The 12376-nt window shown below is 38.1% G+C and overlaps 1 protein-coding gene across 3 annotated transcripts in view; it reads right to left on the reverse strand.

Annotated features, from left to right (window-relative positions):
* Nucleotides 1-12376, reverse strand: part of CEP85L (centrosomal protein 85 like) — a 145577-nt gene that overhangs the window by 13775 nt on the left and 119426 nt on the right. For all 3 annotated transcript variants that reach the window (XR_003526166.1, XM_027634309.1, XM_027634310.1), the window contains exons 5-6: nt 2742-2859; nt 539-715 (exon numbers count right to left, since the gene is read on the reverse strand). Coding sequence is in view for 2 of the 3 variants with exons in the window: in XM_027634309.1 (XP_027490110.1) it covers nt 539-715; nt 2742-2859 (295 nt within the window). In the remaining variant the exon portion in view is untranslated. The remainder of the gene's footprint in view (nt 1-538; nt 716-2741; nt 2860-12376) is intronic.

Below are 12376 nucleotides of genomic sequence, written 5' to 3' on the forward strand. Positions count from 1 at the left end.
AGAAACTCCTTGTCAAAACAGTTCCAAGAATACAGCCATCCTTGTCTCAGACTACAGTCTACTCTGAACATCCTTGGAAAGCCACAAGCGAATCACTCTTGCAGAGTAGGCACATACAGGCTGGTAAGTGTATCTCAAAGCATGAGGGCCACATTTACAAACCGTGCTAAAAATAAGGATTTAATTTTCACACTCTATGTTTTTAAATGTTATTTTGTTTACTGTAATAAATACTTCAAGCTACAAGAATTCTTAGAGCTGAGTAGCATTTTTTCAAAGTTTAACTGATACCTTGTTAAAACTGTTATCATGATTAGTGTTTTATCTAGTACCACACTTTAGGACGCATTCTCTACGAGATCAGATTCATCCATTAGCAACACCTAAAATCATTAAGATTCAATTTTTCTATCACAGATAATTTAGCTATGTTTTGAAAATAGCTCAGACACCCACATAATAAGTTGCTTTCTAGTAAACAAAACATATGCTGCTGAAACAGTGGCAAAAGGAAATATGGAACATGAAAGACACTTACTTTCTCCTCCATCTTCTTTTTCTCCTCACTAGATTTGTTTGAAAGTTGTTTTACAATTTCACTGAGTTGTAATTCCTTATTCTCAGCTGCTGCAATCTTTCGCTCAAGCTCCTCAAGGTGGGAGGCTGATCTTTCTGAAATGTGAGGTTGCAGCAGCGTGCTCTCATACTGTGGTTGCTTACAAAAAGAAATAAAAAAATCATACAAATGAACGCACACATAGCACTCTACATTTGAACAGCACAGCAGAAAACAGTCCTGCTTTTTTTTTTTTTTTTTGGTTTCAGGAAGGGTGGGGTTTGATTTTTCAAACATTAAAATACATGGCAACAGCATGTACTTCAGGAATCTGGAACAGAAAAACAAAGAAGCTGGACACCATTCACAACATCTGCATAAGAAAATTGCAGGGGCACTTTCCCCCTCAGATTTATGGAAGAGGTGTGACATTTCTCCCAAAACAAATCCCTACAAATCCAAATAAAAAGCATTTTCAAAACAAATCACTGCCACTGAATTACCATACCATCTCCTGGGAAGAAGACCACTATAAAATGGCTATTAATATACTGAAGTAAGAGATGCTTTAATCCAAAGACCCTTCTAAAGCAGAACATCAGTACTAGCAAACCTTAGAGCTATCATGCCTGCAGTGTGAATGGTGCAGGGACAAGCCTGAGAATAAAGCTATAATCAGAATTCAGGCTTCCTGTCTTCTGTTCTGTATACCAAAACTTCAACCCCCGCTGTCCAGAGACAGACAAGCACAAAATGGAAGTCAGCTGCATGTGGGATGAAAAAGGAGATGCATCCCATTAGGCTCTCAATTTCAAGATTCTTTTAATAACACAAACTGGTATCTTTAAAACTACTGTCTGTATAATTTCTTTAACTAGTGTCATCCTTCAGCAAAGCATTAGGAGATTCAAACCTTCACTAAAGTAGATTTGCTTTTATAAGTTCATCTTATAGAAGGCACACAAATCAAGCAGGAATCCAAATACATTATAAACTTTGAAAATTCTTTAAATCATGAAAAATTAATGCATCTGCTACTTTATTTAAAGTGCAATATCGTGTACTAAGATATGTACACTAAAATTTCAGTTTCTGCACTACTGCTTCTTATTTGGTTGGTTTTGTTTGTGTCTCTCCCTGCCTCCCTCCCCCCCAAAAAAATCTTAATCTAGACAGATTCTAAAATATTTTGTTAAAGAAGATCTGGAAGCACCAAAAGCAACATTCCTAGATGTCAGAAAAAGTTTCTGGATACCTAACTTCACACCAAGGCTCCACTTGCATTTCTCTGCTGTGTCACACAACCCACATTCTCACATGATGTACAGCTGTGTTATTCCAAGGACATAGTTAATGTCATGTTGAAGTACACTAGCTGAGATCCTAGTGCAGTGTTTGTGACAGAAAAAGGTAACATCATAAAAGAGGGACATAAAAGATATTTCTCTGCATATCTTCCTTTAACACTCTCTTGCTGCATTGCCTTTTAGATATGCCAAGGCCTGAAGATTTTGTGTGCTGTAAGCAGCCACAATCCTCAAACTGCATTTCTTGGTTAACCTATGCTACCTCATCCTTACGCTATCTTGATAATGCCGCCAGTTAGATGAAAGTTAGGACAATTATAGCCAAAATACCACCACACATTCCCTTTCAGACTAAGTGTTCCCTAGGAGTACTAATCCATATCCTTTTCAGGTGTTTTGTCAAAAGGTATCCCACCAGTCTGTTTGCCTTCTCACATCTCTTCCATCTATTCTAGTGATACAATCTAACCATCCAAAGGGTTACCTTCTCCTCCTCTTCAAAAAACCTTTCATTAGTTGTTTTCAGATACTCTCCTATCATCTACTTTATCTCCTAATATCTACCTGTAGGACTATGATACATGCACTCTGTTAAACCCTTACTCTTACAGTGTCCTAATCCCTCATTCCTATCTCATTTTTATCAGACTTCAAAACAAGTATGTACAAAATTTTAACAATACTTATATTTCTGCAAATATAAGGTAAACTACAAACTTAAGAGGGTATTCGCTATACAGTTCTCTGCTATGCAATTACACAGTCATCAATAACCACAAAGGTTCTACATTTTAGCCTGCAGTAAATTGTGAGCATGTGTTGAGGTGCCAGTTAGTGGGCAATGGAAAGTTTTGATGAAAGAAAAATATTCATCCTACCTGTAAATTAGTCACGTAAGGTTCTTCGCAGTTCACAAGATGGCTCAGTCTTGCGTGTTGAGCTCGTAATTCATTCTCCCTTATCTTCTGATGTAAATTGTTAATTTGCTGATTTTGCCTGTAATACACAAATCTTATTTCAAAAGGACTGAACAGAGATTAAAAAAAACATTGATCTTAAGACTTGTACTGAAGAATACATTAACAATGTTATTCAGCTATCCTGGATCTGTGTTAGCTGTGGGCTTTTTCCCACTGCAGCCAGACTGCAATTAGACTAATTTAGCACTAGAACTGGAACCTCATCAGAGTATGAACTCTAAAACTACAGTTACCATGTGACTTTCACTTAAGCAAACCCAAAGGGTCTGTGCTCAGTTCATAATAATAAGCAAATCCTGTAGAAATGCAACTTGAAAACTCTATCAATTTTGTGGGGGTCGAGGGAGGCTTCTGTTGTCATTTGATGCTAGGGCTAGAAGTATAAGCAGAGGAAAGTATACAGAAAACAGAATGAAAACAAACAAAACTCACAATTTCATTTTACTTGGACTTCTGCTCAGCCTCTCTCTTTGCCAGAGCTGATTTTCCAATCAGTAAAAAGATTTACAAATCAAGGGGAGCAGAAAGAACTTATGAAGAAAAGGTTATTATATAAGACAGTCAGCACAGCTTTCCTGAAAGGTCTTTCTTTTTGCTTTGCTTAAGACTTTCTCAGTCAACTGTTTTATGCAAGATGTACCCTACCCTAGGGTAAAATACTTGTGTAAAATAATAGTGCTTGTGTACTAAAGGAGAATTAAACTCTTACACCAATTGCTTGGCCAGTGTACAGCAGAAACAGTATTACTATTTAATTATATCACAAATGATATCACTGCTTAAATCATGACTGCATTTGAACTAGCATGACTGCAGGGCAAATACAAGCCAGGTCTCCACCCCAGCCCAAGTCCCAGCCCTGTGAGGTGTACAGTGCTCTCCATGGAGCAACGGGCACCTCAACAGCTGACTCCAGAATGGAGTTGTCAGCAGCCATCACAAACACACAGAGCAACCTCCTCAGTAAACTTAAAACCAACTTTGTGCACTCTGTTAGTTTTCATTTTTCCTTCTTTTTTATCTGAGGATATATTTGCATGCAAGCATGCAATTGTCTTGCAAAGCTTCATCTCTAAGCAAGCAGTAGGACTGGCTTTTCTGTAAACCATGATGCTGAACCCAGATGTCTAAACCCAATCTTAAAAAAAGAGATAAAAAGCAAATGCAAGTTAACTTCAAGGGAGAAGACCTGCCTGTGCACATACTGGAAAAGCAAATCCTGCAAAGCACAGAAAAAAGATCAAAGCCTGTGGCTTTTTTTTAAATTGGGGAGGGTTGCGTTTATGAAGAGTATCTCGGAAATATTATTATGAGTATACAAAACATGTATTATACAATTTATAAACAAACATGAAATATGTATTAGTTGAAAAGATGCCAACTGCAAATTTTAATAGGAAAAATAAGATGCAAAAAGCCCAATTAAAGGGACTATTTTAGCTACCCATATTCTTCTTGCTAGTTATCAGTCAACTGTATTCCAATTATTTGGTTTATAAGAGAAATTTCATATTTGAAAAATATTGAATTATTAAAGTTAGCCTTTTCTCACTTAGAAAGGCTATAACTTCTCATCGTGTTATAGAAGACACGATGCATGCCTACAGAACACCTTTTTTTAATTTTTCCCTAGTTTTATATCTATAAAGAACAGCAATGAATGGAAAACCAGTATATATAAGCTGCCATTTGGAAGTATCTTAGAAGTATTCATTCAATGTGATTCATAAGAAGGAAGAAACTGAATGTATTTATGTGACTCCATAACAAGCCTTAAAATACTTTCTATCAGCACAGGTCATTTTGAGGCTTACGTCTGCCATTCCACTATTTAGACAGAACAAGTTTGTACAAATATAAATAGAGTATGCAACACTGAGAAACTTCGTACAGTTCTGGTTGGTATCTGGAACATAGTACTACAAACAAAAAGTTTCCAACTTATTTTGGAAGAAGCAGATTCAAAGATTAGGTAAAAGAATACACTCTCAACTTGTAACAGACCTTTTATAAGCCCAAGAGTTATTATACTCATATGAGAAAATATAAAGCCTTGACGACTTTTGTGCATGCCTGGTTACAGAGACCAAAATTACTTAGTATGAGTTATCCTAACCTATGAACTGAAGCAAATTTTAATTTTTATCACCTTATTACTTACTAGACAGATGTATTAAAATTTCTTTGCTCCACGTGCTTTAAAATTATTTACCCATTTGTCACCTCTTGAAAGCGTTATGTGATTTTCTGTTTACAGCTGACTGTAACTTAGCAGTGCCTTCTTTACCAGGCAGGATTTCAGTAGCCTAAACTAAATGCTACAGCCTAGAGTAAATGTTTCAAGATATTTTTGAACTTCCAGTGTAGTTTGGACTACATTACCATATTTCCTTTCATAATCCTTTTCCTACCCTACCAAATCCCTGCAGGAAAAAAGGTGAGACAAATTAATCCGTGATGAGACAGAGCACAGAATTTAACTAGCTTGCTTCTTTTCACTCTGCAAAGCATGAAACTCTTCACTGTTATAAAATCTTGCCAACAAAACACACCACAGAAATGTTTTAAGGCTGTGTAAATCCTGCTCAACTTCCCTGCATAACTACCACTCTGAAAACAACATAAACCTTATGGCACTCAGAAACAAAAATTCTGAAAACAGCAGCAGTCACAAGAAGATAAACACCACACAAACATATTTACTATTTACATACAATCCTTTAAGTCTTTGGAGACTTCATACCAAATGCATTTTGTCACTGATACTCTCATATGCCAAGACAGTTTTAATACTCTGTTAGCCCATCCCTGTTACTGTTATTCTGCTGCATAACCCTTTATTTAAAGGGAGAGTAGAAAGTTCAAATGTTCTCAAAAACACAGCTCGCCTATTACAGCGGGAACACTGTCCCCAGAAGCTCCTTATTACCAATCAATCATCCCACCACTTTAGAAAAACAAAACCAAACACAATCAGCCTTTAGCATGTAGATGCCTTCTGTGGAGCTCCTCAACCTCCTTCCCCTCCATGGCACACCAAAGGTACCGCTTGGCCCAGCTGCCACAGCTGGAACAGGGACCTCCACTGTGGCCCACACTGGCACTGCTGTGTAACCAAGAGAGTTGGTGCTCTTCTTCTGCTCATCAGCGAAGGGAGAAGGGCAGGACAAGTACTGGCTTCAGTGATGAGCATCTCCTCACCAGGACATTTGTATTTCAAGTCAGGCTCAGAAAACAGCAGGGAAATGCCCAAAAAAGGCTTTCAATTATGGGTCTGCTAAATTTGCAGTCTGTCTGCCTGTAGACAGCAAGGGGCTGTTTCTGGTGGTGCACATGCCCTGTGCCACTATTCTCTGCAGACAAGCACATTGAAGACAACATGCTATGCCCCATGAAATGGCAGCCAAGCTCCCTCCATCCTGTGACTCTACTTACAAAGCTGTCTAGAATTCAGAAGAAAATTACTGGTGCTACTTGACACTAACTGAATCCATTTAAAGGAGCAAAACCAAAGTTAGAGCTGTAAGAGTGATGTATTGATGGGAAGAGGGGAAGGTCTCTATTTTGATTCAAGTGCAGTTCTGTCCTTTAGCTCAAACAATCCCCTTTGAAAACTCAAGTCAGCACAAAGGACATGGGATCCCAGACAACAGAGTTCAGCTCAATGTGCACAAGCCTGGACTGTCTCCAGACACCAGCATTAATCAATTGCTTAATATACAAATTGCTTCTCCTTAAGTCTCAAAAATATTAGTACAACATAACTGACACTCACATCATTTTCTCACATTCACAACAGGACAAGCATGCTTATACAGACAGTCATATATGCATTTATCTAGAAACAAATCACATTTTCTTGAACATGGAACCAATTCATCTGTTCTCCATAAGCCCATTTTACCCCATACTTTAATACGAAAGCGCCTTTAGAAACCCACATTTGTCAGAGTAGCACTTTCTCCCCTCAACTTTTAAGTTTTTCTTAATTTTAATTCTTTAATTAAAGTAAATCTAAATCCCACACTTCATGTCAAGATACAGATCCAGTATCTTCAAACATCTCAGGGACTTTAGAACAGAGCTTCCTCCACCACAGAAGGGACACTAGTAACTTCATAAGAAATCAAATTACAATTAATGCTTACCTTCAAAAGTCATGAGGTTATGAGAATTTGCTGCTTTAGGTGAAAATGTGTGGGCAAATTTCTTCAGAACTGAGATGCAAAGTAGAATACAATACAGATCCCTCTCTATTACAGATACAATTTATTCCACACCGCAGCTGTGGAGGTATGCTGCTTTGTTTTGTTGCTTAAGAAGTTAGATACAAATTTTTATATTCCTTTGTTTTAGAGGCACAATCTCTTGGGACCACAAGTCCAAACGTGCAGAACACTGATAGGGAAAGAGATCCTTTGTAAACAAAGTCCTAAAAACAATGTGAATATATTTTCCGGAATTTGGAAGATAATGCCAAAGAACTCCAACATCAGCAAAGCTAATGAGAAAAGATAATCTCAAATTTCCTATGCAATAAAGTCTGCTTTTTTGGTGAAGTTAGGAGACTGCAGTTCTAAGTGAACCTTTCCACCAGTCACAGCAGAACTCACCTTGAAGAGAAGATGGGAACACTACCTTTGGGAGTCAAGACATGATCAAGTGGATATGCTAATGTTGGAGATCTTAAGAAGCCGTCCAAACTAAAAGAATTACAGCTTTACACTAGCATTTAAACAAGCATTACCAGAGCACATACAGTTTGATGTCAATTACTGAGGTCAGGACAATTTGATATATGGCAAAGAATATTTAATACTCTTGTCCCAGTGAAAACATCCAATCCTAATTCTGCTGTGGATTAAAAGTTAATGATTTAGCAACTGTTTTAAGAATGTAAATGCTGTTTTGCCCTGAGGAATAACAGCTATTCACTAAAACTGTATTTCTCTATCTACCTTTCCTTAAAAAGCTGTTCAAATGCCCTTATGCTGACCAGAAGAGAACATTGCATGCAAAATGGTATTCTCAGCATCTTATGTCATATGTTCAGATATTTAGCATTTATTCATGTACCCCCTATTTGCAGCCCCTGCCACATAAACACTGCCAGGATCACACTAGAGACATCGACAGCGGCAGTGCAGTCTCAAGAGACATTCACCATTGTACCAAACACTGTAATTTCAGTGTTGTTATTACTGAACAAAGGAGCAACATAAAGAATTAAAATGTGATGGTGTAATTTTCTAAACCAATACAAACAATGTTGGCTCCCTCTGGTGCTAAACATAATGTAGTGTTACATCCTAACCCGCCAGAGAAGTAAGGCAATGATATAATCCAATTATTTTCGTATACTAGGTGACAGACATTCTACTAAAGTGTTACAGCAGCATATTTCCTCTTACAGACAAATCCTTAAGTCCTCATTCAAGGCCTGTACCAACAATTCTTATGTGGAGAAAACATGACACACATCTTTAAGAAGTGCCACTGAGATCCCATGGACACGTGCACGCAGAGCAGGCTCACTTCCTTATGCCACGTTTTCACTTCCTAAAAGTACCATCTTCTCCTCATTTTTTTCAGAGCAGACTTAAAAACCATTTCAGGTTTTTATTAATTAAATTAGCAGTGACTTCTAGAGTAGTTTTAAAAAGCAAACCAAAACGACTTTTAAACCCACTCCTTTATGCTACTGTGTACTACTTAAATAAATGCCTTTGTTATGGTGAAAAGACTACACAAATAAAATCAATTTTAATTTACCTACTACTACATCTGCTGTTCAACACTGTACAGAACAAAAATTGAGCCATTTATTCTATTCACAGGTGCAAGGGGCTGTTTGGGTTTTAAAACTCTACTTACAGCCTGAATTTCCAGTGACACACCAAAGTATACAAATATGATGATTTACACTGTAAGCATTATTCCTTGAATTGGTTTTATAGCTATTTGAAACTTACTTGCAACTATTCCTAATTGTTAGATTTCCAATGCAAAACAAGGAAGTTTAATAATCCAGTCTGGAAGGGCCAGATTTTTTATGCCTTTTTATCTTTGTGAGGAAAGAAGAGAAGCAGGCAGCATGTTTCGCCTTCCTTCTCCTGCCCTTCCTCCCTTTTTTAACAAGATAAAGGTAGAACAGCTGAAGGATACTACCCTGTACAGAGCAACCACTCCTTACTAATCAACAGATTCAAGCACCAAGGTGTGTGATGTTAATCTCCTCCATCTCCTACGTAAGTAGGACACCAGTACAATTCCCAGCAAGAGTGTTTAACCTTAAAAAAATGGCTAATGACCCTGTGGGTGAAAGGGAGGCTGGTGACAAGTGCTGGAGAATGGTGTTCCCAGTGTGCATCTTTTTATCCAGCTGCTCCTTGTACCTGCCAGCAGCAAACAGCTTGGTCTGGAGCACTATGCCAGCTGCTGTCCCACCGCATAACCCATCTCTCCTGAGCTTCTGTTCCCCCAGAATTAAACAAGTCTTCCTGGCATCTCCCAGCTACCAGTTTGTAAATTCAGCATGAGACATGACTTAAGGACATGACACCTTCTAAAACTCCATCAGAACCACACGTACAAAGGGCCTTAACAAACACCTACTATCTAACCCCAATCAACAAACAAACTAACTCCTCCCCCATTTCCTCAAAGCATAAATTCTATAATTTAACTACTACCGTCTTGAATTGACCACACTTTAGCAAACTTTATATTTTTATTTTAGGTCACTATTCCCAAACAAATTCAAAGTCTGAAAAGAAGTTTAAAGTAAGATCAGGAAGACTAGGAGCTGGAAGATTTAAGTTTACCCTCAGATATCATCTTGAATCTCAGTTGATGCCTTAAGCCCCTAATGGTTTTTATTTTTCTAATACTTGTAAGTTTTATAAGTAGTGGAAGTAGACTCTAAAAGCAGCATCCCTTGCATCCCTTTCCCTGTAGTACCCTTGTTTACACATTCCTTAACCCTCCTACCCCATTCTATGCTCCCTATATCACTCCTACCCCTGAATACAGCAGAAATGTTTAGTCTTTTGTCAAGGCAAGGCCTAGATTGTTGGCAGAACAGCGTATCAGGGCCTAAACCACAGAATACAGTCAAGAATTAGGTAACTATGTACCCTTTGTGCTCTGATGATGGTGAAGATGGGATGAACAGAGGGTCCCAAAATACACCCCAACCCATTTTCAGGGGGTGGCCCCGGGGCGGTCCAGAGTAAAGGCCACAGGGTGGACACATTTGGGATTGGATGGATGATATTATAAAATGTAACATCTCAGGCACGGCCTGGGCATGTCGTATAACATCTACTGCCTTGGCAAAATAAACCCTTTCTTATCTCACCCCCAATTAACTGCTCCGGGAGATTTTTTTTCAGCACCATAAATCCCACGGCAACACAGTGCAAGGCTTTGTGTGTCCACAAGGTAAATGTAGGTAATACTGCATTTTCACTTAGTGCCTTGAAGAAAGGATTCACACTTAAGTCTTATTAATAATTGATCTGATAAGAAATATAACACTAGTACTTTTTAATGGAGTTCTATTTCGAGATTTTTGCACAGCAGCTTCATGAGTGAAACCAAAAGTATTTTTATTTGTCATAGAAGACACAATCTCTTCTTAACAAAAAAAATTTAAGGATATATTGTAAAACTTTGTAAATATGCAACATCAATTCATACTCATCTTAAATAATACAAGCCATCTATTTTAAATGTTTTTATTTAACTTTAAAATAACTTTTAAGGTATTTTGTCCAAATAGAGGCTCAATATTCAAAAAAGAGTCTGTTCTGTGATGTATTATTATACTGCATTATAATAAAGTACAACATGCTTAACTCTTACACCAAGTGTCTACTTAAATGAAACACTATAACATCACTAAGTGGCCTTTGTTTCACTTCAATAGCTTCCAGAGTATATTTTGCCATTTCAGCTGAATGAAAAGAAATTATCTAAACTGACTTCTGGTCAGAAATCCAGAAAGAACTGCATTCACCATCATTAAGACACTCAAAAATAATGACTTATACAAAAAAAAAAAGAACAAACCACTGCCACTGGATGTCAAGAAACAGCTTTTCTTCCTCAACATGACTAGTATCAAGTAATGTTAGCAGGAAATCAGGTTACAAACTGTCACTTCAGAAACTTCATCCTTGACTGCAAACACACTTCCAGCGTAACAAGAGCAACACAAACTGCATTTTTAGTTGCCACTGTGGAACAAGCCTTCACGTAGAGTGCAGAGGAACATAAGCACAGCAGAGGCACCAAAGACTGCCCCAGACATCAAGGGCCATGTACTCACAAAGGCTGCTGACAGCCTGGGCCCCAGGAGGAAGGCTGCAGGTTTGCTGCTACTGATACAACAAACCTGAAAAAACCACTGTAATATAGACAGCAGATCTAGACAGTAGATCAAAAGGCTCTGACAGAGGAGATGTAAACAACAGCTAAGGATGTTTCCATTTTAACTGCTTACCCCCTTGGGAGATGACCACCCCCATGCAGGAGAGCTGGTAGTGTGCCCATTCCTACCTGTGCACCACCACAGCAGGTAAACACACACTAACATCCTACATCCCACTGGGGAAGAGGATGTGCAATGCCAGCAGAGTTACTGGTCGGACTACTAAGAGACAGAAACACCTCAGACCACTGCAATTCCTCGCTCTGTTGCAATAGTGGAACGAACAGATCTTGCACAAGTGTAATTCTCCTGGTCCCAAAGTAAGTTATGCCCAAGTTGCCTATCTCTATCCATAAAAAGATAGAAATTACTAAATGAAATATAAAACTATTCATAATGGATGCCTAACATTAGTGTGATCAACACACACCTGCTTTACACAGTTCTCCTCGTGTTGTGGAGCAAACTATCAATAACAAGAGCACAACTATAACAAGATCAGAACAATCACTCTTCTTTCAGCCATGAGCCAAGAGTTTATTATTGAAACACAGACTATGCCAAATTACCATTATGTCAGATATAAAAATATCTTCCTTAAATGTCCTACATCCAAACTCTGCAGTGCCTGGTGACATCTATTTTAGTGTAGTCTTCATTAAGCTCAAGCTCTTATTAAAAGTATATTTTCCTCATGAAGAGGCCCATTCGGATTGACAGCAATTTTAGTAAGAAGCTATGTATTTTCTCCTGGATTTTATATTTTATTATTTGAACAATTTGTATCAGTGTCCGAGTAGGATTTTACTGCTGAACATTACTGCTAAGGCCGGTTTCTCAAAGCTTTATCAACTGGCTTCAAATATATTGCCTTTTTGTACTTGCCATGGAAAAGAAAATCAGCACCATGCAACTGACCAGTTTTCATCTGACAGCAGAAAGGGGAAGCTGACAGCAGAACTGACTGTTGGTATCACTTTCCCTTTGCCACTCCAGAGGCATTAAACCCCCTAAATACATTTCCAACTTTGTAAAAGACTTTTAGCCAGCTGCCAGTCTTCTCTCCTAGCAAGGATTAGCTCCCACGTATTTGCACATA

Source organism: Corapipo altera, unplaced genomic scaffold (assembly GCF_003945725.1).
Source record: "Corapipo altera isolate COAL_440 unplaced genomic scaffold, ASM394572v1 2b, whole genome shotgun sequence".
Classification (NCBI taxonomy): Eukaryota; Metazoa; Chordata; class Aves; order Passeriformes; family Pipridae; genus Corapipo; species Corapipo altera.